Source organism: Schistocerca serialis, chromosome 2 (genome assembly GCF_023864345.2).
Source record: "Schistocerca serialis cubense isolate TAMUIC-IGC-003099 chromosome 2, iqSchSeri2.2, whole genome shotgun sequence".
NCBI lineage: Eukaryota > Metazoa > Arthropoda > Insecta > Orthoptera > Acrididae > Schistocerca > Schistocerca serialis.
In genome coordinates this window covers 537,765,549-537,782,521 of record NC_064639.1, presented here as the reverse complement: position 1 = coordinate 537,782,521, position 16,973 = coordinate 537,765,549, and the positions used below count along the sequence as shown (strand labels likewise).

Below are 16,973 nucleotides of genomic sequence, written 5' to 3'. Positions count from 1 at the left end.
TTACGTTATTTAAGGAAACAGGAAGTGTTCAGCCACATGTGAAACGTCAGCCACGACCTGCAATAAATGATGATGCCGAAGTAGGTGTTTTAGCTGCTGTCGCGGCAAATCCGCACATCAGTAGCAGACAAATTGCGCGAGAATCCGGAATCTCAAAAACGTCGGTGTTGAGAATGCTACATCAACATCGATTGAACCCGTACCATATTTCGATGCACCAGGAATTGCATGGCGACGACTTTGAACGTCGTGTACAGTCTGCCACTGGGCACGAGAGAAATTACGGGACGATGACAGATTTTTTGCACGCGTTCTTTTAGTGACGAAGTGTCATTCACCAAAAGCGGTAACGTAAACCGGCATCATATGCACTATTGGGCAACGGAAAATCCACGATGGCTGCGACAAGTGGAACATCAGTGACCTTGGCGGGTTAATGTATTGTGCGGTATTATGGGAGGAAGGACAACTGGCCCCCATTTTATCGATGGCAATCTAAATGGTGCAATGTATGCTGATTTCCTACGTAATGTTTTACCGATGTTAGTACAAGATGTTTCACGGCATGACAGAATGGCGATGTACTTCCAACATGATGGATGTCCGGCACATAGCTCGCGTGCTGTTGAAGCGATATTGAATAGCATATTTCATGACAGGTTGATTGGTCGTCGAAGCACCATACCATGGCCCGCACGTTCACCGAATCTGACGTCCCCGGATTTCTTTCTGTGGTGAAAGTTCAAGGATATTTGGTATCGTGATCCACCGACAACGCCTGACAACATGTGTCAGTGCATTGTCAATGCATGTGCGAACATTACGGTAGGCGAACTACTCGCTATTGAGAGGAATGTCGTTGCACGTATTGCCAAATGCATTGAGGTTGAAGAACATCATTTTGAGCATTTATTGCATTAGCGTGGTGTTTATAGATAATCACGCTGTAACAGCATGCGTTCTCAGAAATGATAAGTTCACGGAGGTACATGCATCACATTGGAACAACCGAAATAAAATGTTCAAACGTACCCACTTTCTGTATTTTAATTTAAAAAATCTACCTGTTACCAAGTGTTCGTCTAAAATTGTGAGCCATATGTTTGTGACTATTACAGCGCCATTTATCAAAAAGCGAAAAAAGTGGTCGAACTAAAACATACGTATTTCTTTACCAACTACACAAATATGTAATAAAAATGGGGATTCCTATTTAGAAAAACGCAGTTGATATCCGTTTGACATATGGCAGCGCCATCTAGCGGGCCAACCATAGCGCCATCTGGTTTCCCCCTTCAAGATGGACAAGTTTCGTTCTTTGTAGTTTTTTCGTTTGACGCTTATTTCGTGAGATATTTGGCCCGGTCACGATCAGTGGACCACCCTGTATATACATATATAAACGGTGATTCAGCTGTTACTACCGAAGAGTTTCATGCAACTCGCAGTGTCTTCAAATAGCACGTGTGCCAGATTTTCATATTCTCTTGTCGTTACATCCGAAATATTACTACTGCAGACAAAATGAGAAGGACCTTTTTGTAGGAAAATTTAGTGTAGTTAAATTTTGTACTGAAATATGTTTTCTCTAGAGCCCGTAAGTTTTCGAATTATTCAAGAAAAAACATACAAAAGTGACTATCAAAAGCGTTTCTCTTGAATAACTCGAAAACTATGGCCTCCAGCGAGAATGTGTCTCAGTACCTAATGTACCTGCATTAAATTTCCTACAAGAAGGCCCTGTCTGTTTTTTGTGTAGGAGTAATAGTTTACACGTAACGAGCGAGAGAACACGAAAATCTCCCACGCGGTTTTTAATGCGTTGCGGATTGCATAAAACTCATCGGTAGGGGCAACTGAATCACACACAACACACACAGATGTAAGTATAGGGTGTTCAGAACAAGTCTGAAAAGCTTGTAAGAGTGTTGCAGTATAGGTTGCGCTGAGAAATAATTCTTATGAAAAGAATTTGATAGGTTGCTCCATTTCCGAACTAATTAGCACTGAAGATAGCCAACCAGGCCACTGCAAGCGCAAATTCGAGTGGCCGACCAGATACAGACAATATCAGTTGTTCTCAAAGCGAGGGTGATAGCGCACAAGCTGACTCAACCTTTGGCTCACGTTACTACCGTCCCATGTCTAATTTTTGTAGTGCTCTCTTTTTCGGTTTTAGGAAATCAAATGAAGAACACGTTTTGCGACACCGTATCTGGCGGCCGCTTGATTTTGCGTGCGCTACGGCCTGATTGGTTAAACTGAATGCTAATTAACTCGGAAATGGGGCAAGGTATCGAACATATTTTCTTAACACTTATTTGTCACCCATGCAACCTTTTAAAACTGTTTCTGGCCACTCTGCATATATATAAATTCTGAAGAACCAAAGAAACTGGTACACGTGCTTAATATGGTGTAGGATCTCACAAGGACGCAGAAGCGACACAACACGACGTGGTTTGGACTCGACCAGTGTCTGAAGCAGTGCTGGAAGGAACTGGCACCACGAATCCTGCAGAACAGTCCATGAAGCCGTAAGAGTACAAGGGGATGGAGATCTCTTCTGAACAGCACGTTGCAAGGTATCCCAGATATACTTAACAATGTTCATGTCTAGGGAGTTTGTTGGCCAGCGGAAGTGTTTAAACTCAGAAGGGTGTTCCTGGAGCCACTCTGTAGCAATTCTCGATATGTGGGGTTTCGCTTTGTCCTGCTGGAATTGCCAAAGTCTGTCGGAATGTTCAGTAGACATGAAAGGATGCAGGTGATCAGACGGGATGCTTACGTACGTGTCACCTGTCAGAGTCGTATCTAGACGTACCAGGGGTTCCATATCACTCGAAGTGCACACGCCCCACACCATTACAGAGCCTCCACCAGCTTGAACACTCTCTTGTTGACATGTAGGGTCCATGGATTCATAAGACTGTCCCCATACCCGTACAACGCCCATCCGCTCGATACAGTTCGAAACAAGAGTCGTCCAACCAGGCAATATGTTTCCAGTCGTCAACTGTCCAATGCCGGTGTTGACGGGCCCAGGCGAGGCGTAAAGCTTTGTGTCGTGCAGCTCAAAAATGGTTCAAATGGCTCTGAGCACTATGGGACTTAACATCTGGGGTCATCAGTCCCCTAGACTTAGAAACTACTTAAACCTAACCAACCTAAGGACGTCACACGTATCCATGCCCGAGGCAGTATTCGAACCAGCGACCGTAGCAGGCGCGTGGTTCCGGACTGAAGTGCCTAGAACCGCTCGGTCACAGCGGCCGGCTGTCGTGCAGTCATCAAGGGTACACGAGTGGGCCTTCGTCTCAGAAAGCCCATATCGATGATATTTCGGTGAATTGTTCGCACGCTGACACTGATGGCCCAGCATTGAAATCTGCAGCAATCTGCGGAAGGGTTGCACATCTGTCATGTTGAACGATTCTCTTCAGTCGTCGTTGGTCCCGTTTTTGTAGGATCTTTTTCCGGCCACAGTGATGTCTGAGATTTATTGTTTTTTTCGAATTCCTGATATTCACAGTACACTCGTCAAATAGTCATATGGGAAAATACCCACTTCATCGCTACCGCACAGATGCTGTGTCCCATTGCTCGCGCGCCGACTATAACACCATGTTCAAACTCACTTAAATCTTGATAAGCTGCCATTGTAGGAGCAGTAACCCATACAACAGCTGCGCCAGACACTTGTCTTAAGTCTAGCTTACACGACGACACTAGGTTGCAGGCAACTGCGCTACCGGCCACTGCACATGGGCGCCGCGCGTTTGCGCAATTCGTTGGTGAAACTAAACACTTTCGGCGTGTTCCAACTTTGGCGACACTAGTTGCATGAGTTTTGAGGTTATGTGTGTTCGTAGAGTGTAAACAATCTGAAATATGAAGTTGGGAACGAAGAATAATGTTCGCTTTTTTGGATACGTATGCTTTGCATAGGTGTTGCTGGGATTTCAGTGATGCTAATTACAAAAATAAGCAACATATTGCTGCCACTGAGACGGTCATGTGCGATCATAACATAGATGGTTTGACAGTATCTGAGCTGCAGGGCAAAGTTTATTGAGTTAGGAGCACATATACAACTAAATTAAGAAAAATACAAGCAAGTGTATTTCTAGCTGTGGCAATGCTCTCGCCTACATCGTTCGAGTTGGCAATTCTTTGTTAAGCAATATTGTTGACAGGAGGGAAGGTTATACAAATTCAAGAAGCTGCATTCTTTATTCAGTATTCATGTATTTAAAACGTCGCTGCAGTGCTCCCCATTCACATATGTTATAATTTTGAAATATTGCCACTGTACAGATCTATCTTCAAGAGAGTTGCTTGCAAACCACTCTCCTCTTAATGCGACCTGCTTCGAATAATTATTGTTGGTAATGTTAATAATTATTACTGTTAATGTTAAAAATTATTGGTGTTAATTAAAAATGCGTCACCAACTAAAACCGTATCTTGTAGCATGCCGAGTGTTCTCTACTGTAACGCACGCCATATGATATGTAATTTCAGTTCTGATGACAGTGCTTCATGCATTACAGTACCTTTATCCCTTATCGCATAAGTAACTCTATTTAGAAGAAACGTGAACAGTTCTGGTGACATTCTAAGATAATTAAAAGAACTTGTTGGATGTTCGGTTATAAATTATTCTACATCTACATCTACATGATTAGTCTGCAATTCACATTTAAGTGCTTGGCAGAGGGTTCATCGAACCACAATCATAATATCTCTCTAGCATTCCACTCCCGAACAGCGCGCGGGAAAAACGAACATCTAATCCTTTCTGTTCGAGCTCTGATTTCTCTGATTTTATTTTGATGATCATTCCTATCTATGTAGCCTGGGCTCAACAAAATATTTTCGCATTCGGAAGAGAAAGTTGGTGACAGAAATTTCGTAAATAGATCTCGCCGCGACGAAAAAGGTCTTTGCTTTAATGACTTCCATCCCAACTCGCGTATCATATCTGCCACACTCTCTCCCCTATTACGTGATAATACAGAACGAGCTGCCCTTTTTTGGACCCTTTCGATGTCCTTATTTCAGCAAGGATGCTGAGCAACCGAGCTGACGTCCTTACTTCATCCAGTCTCGAATCGAAACACGTTTCTTATTTTTTTTCTTATGCAGAAATTCCGTACAACAAGCTTTAACTCCATCACACCTCGCGCGACGTGCAACTGCCAAAAATTTCACTTCAGACACGAGTCAAGGACTTACAAAACAACGAAACTGAAGTATATACTGATGTCGCCGTGTCTACAGTCATATATGAAAGCATTTGCGCGCAACTCATTCCACGCAACGAGTGGCGCAACCCAATGTCGTCGTGTAAACTAGGCTTTATGTAGGCGTTGCCAACCGTAGCACCTTATTGTGCCTTTTTACATATCTCCGTATTTGAATATGCACGCCTATACCAGTTTCTTTGGCGCTTCAGTGTATGTATAAGCATTGATCCACCCTCTCCATAAAAAAGGAGATAAAACAGACACCAACAACTACAGGGGCATATCCTTGTTACCAGTGACATACAAAATACTTCGTAAAGCACTTTTAAATAGAATAGAGGAACAAGCAGGACCTAATATAGGAGATTATCATGCAGGATTTAGAAAAGGTAGATCATGTGCAGAACATATTCTTAATTTAAAAACAATTTTGAGAGTGAGAGCTATACAAAATAAAAATACAGTAGTTATTTTCGTAGACTTCAAGAAGGCCTACGACTCAGTTGACAGACGAACACTATTCCAGATACTTTATGAATCAGATGAGCAGAGACGAGCAGTTGGCGAGAAAATGAAGAAGTACTGGGAAGAACGGAAGAAAAAGAAACACCATAAGTCTTAAGTTGTATGCGGTCCATAGCAGGCCAAATTCATAAATAAAAAAAATAAAAGAAATAAGCCGCAGACCTCCGGTCCGTGGTAGACGGAGCCGGTGCGGAACTCCGGGCCGGCGAGGTCGAGGGCGAGCGCGAGGGGGCAGGCGCGCTGCGCGGCCGAGTCGCGCGCGGCCCGCAGCGCCCTGGCGAGGCGCGCCGGCGGCATCGAGGGCAGGACGGCCACGTCGGTGCCGGCCGGCACGCCGCACAGCCCCGGCGCCGACACCGCCGCCGCCAGCACCGACAGCCGCAGCGGCGCCGGCCGCGACGACACCGTCAGCTGGCGCACACCCACCACGGACGTCAGCCCACGACTCGGTCGCGTGCTCCGGCAGCGAGGCCTGTATAACTCCCCTGGGGACATCCGACGATACCACACTCGACCCGCCATTCCAACCCGTCCGTGGGTGGCTGGGTGGAAACTTTGAAAACTTCAACCGGAACCCCGTTTTTTATTGCAGATTGCCATTCTACCGACAAAGTCTACATATGTTTTGTCTGAAGCATTTTCCTCGTTTCGCCACACATGGCGTTGTAATCGGAAGAATAGAAATGGATACATAATCGAATTTACAACGTGCTAGTCAGTGGCCCTCGAATATCCAGCGGCATCTGGGATCCCATCTCCATGTACGAGGGCGGGACAGACAAGTATATCAAAACTTCTAATTGGAAATCCCATTCTCAACACTGTATTCCTCTGTCATATCGAACAAGGGACTACTCCACGCGCCACTATGGCCGTGGCCGTGGCTCGAGGTGGAAACCACTCTACTTCTCCAATTGTAGTAAGTGTTCAAACATAGTAACTTCAATACACTCAGTGACCCGCTTTTCAAATGATCGTACACAGGACACGCGCATATCTCCGGCTGTTGTGTTGGCAGAAGAGCCAATACCGTGTTACTAGTGGGGGCCGAAATGCACGCGTTTTAGCTCACGCAGGCTGGCGTGAGGAGGGAAGGACTCTACTGACGTGAGGTCTGGAACATGACAAGGAGTTAGAATTCAGAAAGCGGACGTAATTAGTTTGATACTTAACTTTAATCCATTAATGATGAGCGTCGCTCTTGACGGTACATGATTCACAATATTATCTGTTCAGAATAGTAACTGAATATGGCGCCTTGCTAGGTCGACGCAAATGACGTAGCTGAAGGCTATATTAACGGACGTATACTAACGGACCGCGGCCGATTTAAAGGCTACCACCTAGCAAGTGTGGTGTCTGGCGGTGACACCACACCGGCAATGTCAGCACTGGCGTTTCTCATGCGGTCTACCATGTTTCCAAGGTCTTTTCACAGTTCCTGTTACACGTTATCTTTTAAATATCCCTACAGAAAGAAATCCGGCTACATCACATCAGGCGACCTAGCCATTGCATCGACCATTGTAAACACGGTCTAATACTTTCCGCGCTTCAATTGCCTAATGCGTTGCGCAACCGTCATGCTGAAACCACATACGTTGTCGAACCTACAGGGCGACATCCTGCAGTAGCGCCGGTAGTTCCTGTTCCAAATGGTTCAAATGGCTCTGAGCACAATGGGACTTAACTTCTGAGGTAATCAGTCCCCTAAAACTTAGAACTACTTAAACCTAACTAGCCTAAGGACATCACACACACCCATGTCCGAGGCAGGATTCGAACCTGCGACCGTAGCGGTAGCGCGGTTCCAGACTGTAGAGCCTAGAACCGCTCGGCCACCCCGGCCGGCTCCTGTTCCAAAAAGGTTCTATGTTTGTATCCATTCAACGTACCGTCGTTAAAATATGGACCAATGAGTTAATTCCCCCTGATGCCATACCATACGTTAACTACGGTCAACCTGCCGTAACCAGTGGGTATTGTCTACATTCCAGTAATGCATGTTACGCCCGTTAATGCTACCATGATTCATGCATGTACAGTCGGCAAAGAAGGTGGGGGTCGTTTGCATTTGTTGAAGTGCCCATTCACAAAACTCTACCCGGTTACGGAAATCGGTGCCATGAAGTTCTTGATGCAGTGCCACTCGGTACGGATGATACTAATGACCATGCAGTATCGTGACAATACTACCTACGGACATACCGGAGTCGTGGTGTAATTGCCGGGCGCTTATCCGTGGGTCGTGGCGCACTGCCACTAGTACAGCTATTTAATTAGCTTCTCCGGCAATATGTTTGCTTCGTTTCCTTTTGACGGTCTGTACGCTGCCATCAGACATACAGAAAGAGCGAGTGCGAGCATTCTCTGGAAAACGCTCGGCATATAAGGCAAACACCAGGCTCAACATTTCTCCTACATTTTCCTGAATCAGGATCATTTCAATTTTTTCTTCTTTGATTACAACATTCATCATCCACTTGCTCGTCTGTTCTCCAAATGATAGGTAGGTGTGCAGGCAATAAACCTGCGCAACTATTGTAATGTTTCGAGCCGCTATCTGTTCTATGTCTGCACAATACGTGAGCTCTGGTCGCAGTGTACTACCTGTTACGATACGTCGTGTTTGGCTACACGGTCACGGTAGCTCGTAGAGTAGTTCCCTGTTCGATATGTCGGGAGAATACAGCTTTGTGAATGAGGTTTCCAATTAGAAGTTATGAAATACTGGCCTGTCCTACCCTTGCAGCGTGGAGGTGGGGTCCCTCGCGGCATTGAGCATTAAAGGCCCATTGAGTAACGTGTTGTAAATTATGCTTGCGTATACATTTCTATTCCTCCGATTACAGCGCAATTGTCGTACAATCGTAATCTGCAATTAAAACGGGGTACTCATTGAAGATTTCTAAGTTCCCCCTCTGGCACCCATGCATGGGGTGGAGTGGCGGTTCGAGTGTGGTATCGTTAGGAGTCCCCATCAGGGCAAAAAATTTGGAATTATAACTTTTTTTGATCCGATATGTAGTTTTCGATGTACACTCCTGGAAATTGAAATAAGAACACCGTGAATTCATTGTCCCAGGAAGGGGAAACTTTATTGACACATTCCTGGGGTCAGATACATCACATGATCACACTGACAGAACCACAGGCACATAGACACAGGCAACAGAGCATGCACAATGTCGGCACTAGTACAGTGTATATCCACCTTTCGCAGCAATGCAGGCTGCTATTCTCCCATGGAGACGATCGTAGACATGCTGGATGTAGTCCTGTGGAACGGCTTGCCATGCCATTTCCACCTGGCGCCTCAGTTGGACCAGCGTTCGTGCTGGACGTGCAGACCGCGTGAGACGACGCTTCATCCAGTCCCAAACATGCTCAATGGGGGACAGATCCGAAGATCTTGCTGGCCAGGGTAGTTGACTTACACCTTCTAGAGCACGTTGGGTGGCACGGGATACATGCGGACGTGCATTGTCCTGTTGGAACAGCAAGTTCCCTTGCCGGTCTAGGAATGGTAGAACGATGGGTTCGATGACGGTTTGGATGTACCGTGCACTATTCAGTGTCCCCTCGACATTCACCAGTGGTGTACGGCCAGTGTAGGAGATTGCTCCCCACACCATGATGCCGGGTGTTGGCCCTGTGTGCCTCGGTCGTATGCAGTCCTGTTTGTGGCGCTCACCTGCACGGCGCCAAACACGCATACGACCATCATTGGCACCAAGGCAGAAGCGACTCTCATCGCTGAAGACGACACGTCTCCATTCGTCCCTCCATTCACGCCTGTCGCGACACCACTGGAGGCGGGCTGCACGATGTTGGGGCGTGAGCGGAAGACGGCCTAACGGTGTGCGGGACCGTAGCCCAGCTTCATGGAGACGGTTGCGAATGGTCCTCGCCGATACCCCAGGAGCAACAGTGTCCCTAATTTGCTGGGAAGTGGCGGTGCGGTCCCCTACGGCACTGCGTAGGATCCTACGGTCTTGGCGTGCATCCGTGCGTCGCTGCGGTCCGGTCCCAGGTCGACGGGCACGTGCACCTTCCGCCGACCACTGGCGACAACATCGATGTACTGTGGAGACCTCACGCCCCACGTGTTGAGCAATTCGGCGGTACGTCCACCCGGCCTCCCGCATGCCCACCATACGCCCTCGCTCAAAGTCCGTCAACTGCACATACGGTTCACGTCCACGCTGTCGCGGCATGCTACCAGTGTTAAAGACTGCGATGGAGCTCCGTATGCCACGGCAAACTGGCTGACACTGACGGCGGCGGTGCACAAATGCTGCGCAGCTAGCGCCATTCGACGGCCAACACCGCGGTTCCTGGTGTGTCCGCTGTGCCGTGCGTGTGATCATTGCTTGTACAGCCCTCTCGCAGTGTCCGGAGCAAGTATGGTGGGTCTGACACACCGGTGTCAATGTGTTCTTTTTTCCATTTCCAGGAGTGCATTTCAATGTCTTCAGATAAAATTAATATCCTGTATAATACAACACTTTCTTCTGAATGCAGGTTGTTTTTATTCAGGACTCCAATGCACCATATTATTCCCACTTTTTTGGCTACAACTCCTCTTTTTTCAACATAATCCCTGTTCAGTGCTACGACCTTACGCCATCTTGTTGAGTCACTCTACTGGTCGACGTCGGAGCCAAAGTGTTGCTGCATCAGTAACCTCTCCATCATCCACGTACTGCTTCCCACAGGGTGCGTCCCCCATTGGGCCACAAAATGGAAGCCGGGCTGTAGGGTGGATAAGGAAGAACAGTCCAATGAAGCTTTGTGAGCTCCTCTCGGGTAGGTAGACTTGTGTAAGGGCTTGCGTTCTCATGGTGATGAAGAAGTTCGTTTGCATTTTTGTGGCGACGAACGTGCTGAAGTTGTTTCTTCAATTTCCTGAGGATAGCACAATACCCTTCAGAGTTGACAGTTGCATCATGACGGAGGACATCAAACAGAATAACCCCTTCAGAGTCACAGAAGACCCTTGTCATGATTTACCGGCCGAGAGTGCAGGTTTGAACTTTTTCTTCGGAGGAGAGGTGATGTGGCACCACCCCATGAAATGCCGTTTTGTTTCCAACTCGAAGTGGTGAACCCATGTTTCATATCCTGTGACGACGTTCGATAAAAATGGTCACTATCAGCCTTGTAACGTGCAAGGAATTTGGCACAGACGGTCATTCGTTGCTCTTTATGATCTTCTGTTAGACGAGGAACCCAGCCGGCAAATACTTTTCAGTAACACAACTCGTGGACGAGTGTGTCAGCACTACCAACAGAGACATCCATTTCAGCAGCGATGTGCTTGATTGTGATCTGTCGATCATCTCGAATGACAGTGGCCATAAATTTCAACACTGCAGGAGTCACAGCTGTGCGCGGCTGGCCGGCACACAGGATATGGGACAGGTTTGTGCAATCTTGTTGCGATGATGACAGACTCCGCGTCCAACGACTCACCGTGCTTTTGTTCACTGCTAGGTCTCCGTAGACATATTGAAAGCGCCTATGAATATCTGCGGTGCTTTGGTTTCCTGCAAAAAAAAAAATACTCAATGACAGTTCTCTGCTAGTAACGCACCTCAATTGAGAGTCGCCATTTTGAAGGCTACGTATAGCACCGCCAGCTATCAGAACTTCATGAAACTATAGGGTATGAAGTGGGCATATTCTACGATGTCCCACAACAAATTCCGCATTTTTTCAGCCGAATTTGACTGAGTAAAAAAATTATTGCAACGCCCTCGTAACAGCTTTCATGAGATGAATGGAGCAACGTTAACATTTTTCAACGATTTTTAATAATTTTCCTCTTAGCTCTTTTTAACAAAGGAAGATTCTTACAGGCTATTAGATATCTCTCTCTTTCTGGCACGCCATCTGGTGTCGTAGACGGACACATCTGCATGTTCTAGTGCAAGACAGCACGTTAATATTATGATGAAACGCTCACCGCCCCTCAAACAAACTATGTCATTGTACAAAAGTTGTATTTGTCAATTACAGATACAACAGATCACAACCTAATTGAAGTTTCTGTAGTTCTAAAATTTTAGCACCAACAGAGAGCAAAGCTTGACTTTGTGTTTTTTTGCCAAGAACAAAGCGGCTACAGTGAGACAAAAGGAAAAAATTTTAATTAATTTCCCATCAAAGTTCGACTGCCTGCATGCTTAATAGGAATCCATAGCCCTCAGAAAGAGGATCGCGATAATTTGGCGACCATGACAGGATTCACTGACTTCATTGCTGTCTTCAAATGCGAGGGAGAGGACCACATAATCTCGAGGAATTCAATTGTGACTTAAGACTAAAGCACTGAATTTTCTATTTCATGTAACATAGATAACGAAATCTACCACTGCACAACATTGGAAAAGTACACGAGGGAAGTTTGTGCAGATTTGAACTTGCAGAGAGCTGACGATGCACAAAACACAAGTTAAAAATTTAATAATACCAAGTAGTGAATGCCAAAGCCCTTTTTCAGTACACTATTGTCCATAAATACAGATGGGTAGATGCTTTGAGCATAATGGCTGAGAATGGGCATGCTGCGAACATTGAGCCTTGTCGGAAGCGAATGTATGAAGAAAGACATTATTACTGATCGTAGCAGAGCAGAAATAATCTCACTATTGGTGAAAGGTGGTTTAAATGGTGTGTCTACAATAGGAAATTTCGTGCTTTTCCTGTGCTTTGAAAAAATAGTTTCAGAAAAAGCTAAGCGAGAAATTCTTACATATCCTTGCAAAATATAGACATCGCATTGAAGTCTGCTCCATTCATGTCTTCGTTCAACACACCCTAAATGAGAGTAATTAATAACAGCAAATAGCCGCCTGGGAATGTTATAACTGGGAGGAACACGAAAATCTCGCACTGTCCTCGCAGTCAAGGTGGTTTACTGGTGCCTTGCTCTAACCTGTCAAGATAACTACGAGTGCCGTATACGAGTAGCGATTCTTGGGACTACTCGTGCGATGTATAGTCAACATGTAGTCAACTCCTCTCAAATGGAACCAAGAAAGCTGTGGAGTCTGAAGTCGCATTCCCTTACTCAACTGAGTTAGTATGGATATATTTAGAATTTAGCCCAGCGCCTGGGCGAAGGTTCAATGATGAGAAACTTCAAGCCTCTGCCTCTTCTCCGTTAGCCAGTCAATATTGGTCAACAAAGGTTCTTTCAGTGCTGAATTTGAACTGGCTACTCTCGGGTCGGTCGGTACCGCATTATCCTCCATCAGCAACGTTGGCTGCCATGCACTGTATCAGAAGTTTGTCACAACGAATGTGTTGCGACTACTCCTATACATGATATCTGCACTCGTACAGTGAACTGGGGCATCAGTCAAGATATCGCCTTATACACTACGAGAATATTGACTGTTTAAGAAAAGAGCGCAACCATTCACTGTTACTATAATAAAACGAAACACGTCGTACAAATAGTGACGTTTGTTCCACTCACGATAGTTCCGGTCCCGCGGTCTCAATTTATTTATCAGTGTTTATTTGCATTTCTTAGTGTGGAACGACGACAGTGAAGTAGCCAATATTTTGTTGGAGACATGTTTCCAAATTCTAGTCCCCAGTGAGCAGAACCAACTTGATGTTTGGTAGTGTGGTGCCAAAAAAATGGGAACATAGATGCAACAGTCTCTCCCATCTTTAAAAGACGTCTCAACTGCAAGTAGATTCCAACAAATTCTACGATACATGTGTAATGTAACTAATTTGAATATATACGCAGATTGTTTGCCCTCGTTACCGGCTAATCTATCCTGCCACGACTCACGGATCACCTCTGCAGTCTTCTTCTCTCAGGTGCTAGACCCGCCAGGTATACAGAAGACCTTCCTCGAAGTTTGGAGGGAAGAAGAGAGTACTGAAAAAAGTGAAACTGCGAAGTATGGGTGCACAGTCGGAAAGAGCAATGCTGGCGAAAGGAAAAGTTCACTGTCGAGTCGCAGTCCGACCCATAATGTTAATCTGCCAGGAAGTTTCTTAACAGCGTACACACCGCTGCAGGCTAAAAGAATCACTCTGTAAATGTGGATGTTGCTCGCCGAAGACATCATGTCGATTTTGGTAGATTGAATAGCACGAGCTCCGAAACGCACGCGCAACTGTTGTCAGATCCAGTTTTTAGAAAATCCTGACTTAGGGACTGGAGGTTTGAAAAACTAGTGGATCAACGATGTAAAAGTCTGAACACAAAAAACAACATAAATTTTCAATCATTAAGTAGGTATTTTCTTGCAATGTACGCCCCTGACAAAAGACAAAGGGAAGAAGAAATCAAAAGAAACTTTACGGGTTGAGACGGTATGTTATGTGATTTCAATGATTACAAAATCGAGTAAATTAAGAAAGAAATTGACGATGTGAGCCCTTTATCAGTATGACGTTGCTCCACCTCTGCCCTGGATTCGTGCACTGATTCGGTTGCGAAGAACGTCATAAAGCTGTTGTATCTTTCCTGAGACAAGTTGGCCTACAGCTGTCTTAATTGATCCTTCTTGATATCCTAGGTAGTGGCACTCGGACGGAGCTAATCACATATATGTACTATTGGAGACAGATCTGGGGACCATGCTAGACACAGGAGTACCTTAACATCATACAGACAGTTCACGGAGGCTCATGCCATGTGTGGGCGAGTACTGTCCAGTTCATTTACATCTAAATGGATACTCTGCAAACTACACTTACGTGCCTGGCAGCGGATTCATAGAACCTTCTTCACAATATTTCTCTGCTATTCCACTCTCGAACAGAGAGCGGAAGAAACCTTTCCGTGCGAGTTCTTATTTCCCTTATTTTATTATGATGATCGTTTCTCCCTATGTAGGTCGGAGTCAAAATATTTTTGCATTCGGAGGAGAAAGTTGGTGATTGATATTTCGTGACAAAATTCCGCCGTATCGAAAAGCGCATTTGTTGTAATGATTTCCACCCCAAATCCTGTATCATGACCGTTACACTCTTTCCCCTGTTTCTCGATAATACAAAACGTGTTGCTCTTCTCTGAACTTTCTCGATATACTCTGTCAACCTCATCTTGTATAGCTAGTTTGGTTCCACAAGAACGATATTTTTTAAATCCGTGTTGACTGTGTGTCAAAAGACTATTCTCTTCGAGGTAATTTATAATGTTCGGACACAATATGTGTTCCAAAATCCATTTGCATATGGACATTAATGATACGGGCCTGTAATTTAGTGGATTACTCCTACTACCTTTCTTGAATAGTGGTGTGACCTGTGCAACTTTCCAGTCTTTGGGTAATGATCTTTCGTCGAGCGAGTGGCACAGAGGCATTGGTGGTGTGACGTAAAGTGAACAGTGTCTTTCTTGTCGCTAGACGCGCTAGTGTGTCTGCACTGTGAGACGGTAACAGTTTCCACAGCTGTGAGTGTGGCGACTGTACACGTCGGACTGTGACCGTGGTACGTGACGTACTTGTGAGAGGTGCGACAGCAGGGAGCGCTGGCAGGCGGCCCGCCGCTGCTGCGTGGGCGTCCACTTGCCGGCCGCCTCGTTGGTCGCCGCATGGCACCGCAGGTGCTGCGTAGCGCGCAGCTGCGTCCCCGCAGTCGCCGACATGCTGCCGCTCGCCTGCCTATCTGTGGCTGCACACCGCTCGTTGCTGGGAGACGGTCCAGTGTCGCCAACCGTTAAGCATTTCGTCCCGCACCACCGTGAGAGGCCTCGTCTGCGCCCCTTGCTTGCTTCGTTTGTACTGGGTAGGCCCAATCAACTTGCCGTGTCAAAAGGTTGATAGGTGTCATGTATAATTTTGATAGCTGAGTCGATTGTGAGCGGGTAGCATTCACTTCACGCTAGGTGAGGAGAACCCTACGTCATAGTGACGTAGGCCCGCGTCATCACGAGTTGTCCTATCGACTGTTGTGTGCATTCTTTATACATCGACTGTTGCGTGCGTCTTGACTCTGCACTATTCATTGTTCTTAGTTGATTTACAAAATGAAGGCAAAATTAAATGGAACTAGATGGTTCAATATTTCCAGCAACATTCGGAATTACTTCGAACTTCAGTTTCTTAGTTTAACGTTTCTGCTCACATGAATTATGTAAAATTCATTGGCTTTCATAAAAATACGTTACACTTTAATTTCTCCCTATTTCACGTTTTTATACATATGATTTATGCACAATTAATCGGACTAAAATGCCTAGACACTTTCGTTATGGTTATGATTCCTTCATTCAGATATTCGTTATGTCCACGAAACAAACAATAACATCCCACATTCTTTCGAATGCAGCTTAATAAATAATTATTTCACGTTTCTATCCACAGGATTTAGACACGATTCATCAGACTAAAAAAAAAAGGGGTAGCATTCATCTTTGGCTACAAAAATAACTAGACGCTTTAGTTATGGTTATGAGACCTTCATTCGGATATTCGTTATGTTCATGAAACACACAATAATATCCCACATTCTTTGGATTGCTGCTTAGTAATTAATTATTTCACATTTCTGTCCACACGGTTTATGCACGATTCATCGGATTATTAAAAAAATGACTAAAAGCTTTTTTTTTTTTTTTTTTTACTTTCGTTATGGTTCCTTCGTTCAGACATTCATTATGTTCCTGAAACACAGAATCACATCCCAAATTGTTGGGATTACAGCTTAATAATTAATTCAACTGGGATGAGCATAACAGGTAACTCTTGTCACTTCGTTTGTACACATGTATTTACATTTAGCTTTGACGTTATCGGTACAACTGCAAAGATCGATATACGTACTCATGTAGTCGATTTAGGGTATTTACGTCGCGATGACGTAGTGTTACGTCACTATGACGTAGGGTGCTCCTCACCTAGCGTGAGATGAATGCTACCGATTGTGAGCGAGCAGCGATGTTGTAAAGCTGTATCGCAGAAGTTATTATCTTTGGTGTGCGCGGTAGCGCAGGGTCAGATAATGTTAAGCTGTCTTGGAGAGAAGAAGCAATTGTAATGTTACGTTTCAAATGTAAAGTGTCAATTTATCAATATGTTTAATTAACATGATTATATCAAGATTGTAACAGAAACTGATTTGTGAAGGAGGAAGCTTAATGCAACTAAGTGTATACCAGAAGTGGAATGTCAGAGGCAAATATTATAATGATGTTACCTTTTTTTACTATTGCTGCACCAC

General features: G+C 45.2%; 1 protein-coding gene across 1 annotated transcript in view; it reads right to left on the bottom strand.

Annotated features, from left to right (window-relative positions):
- LOC126456185 (pyruvate kinase PKLR-like) overlaps nucleotides 1-6,071 on the bottom strand; it is a 151,393-nt gene extending 145,322 nt beyond the window's left edge. The window contains exon 1 of the mRNA XM_050091939.1: nucleotides 5,937-6,071. Within this exon, the coding sequence (XP_049947896.1) occupies nucleotides 5,937-6,071 (135 nt within the window). The remainder of the gene's footprint in view (nucleotides 1-5,936) is intronic.
- Between the last annotated feature and the right edge of the window lie 10,902 nt (nucleotides 6,072-16,973).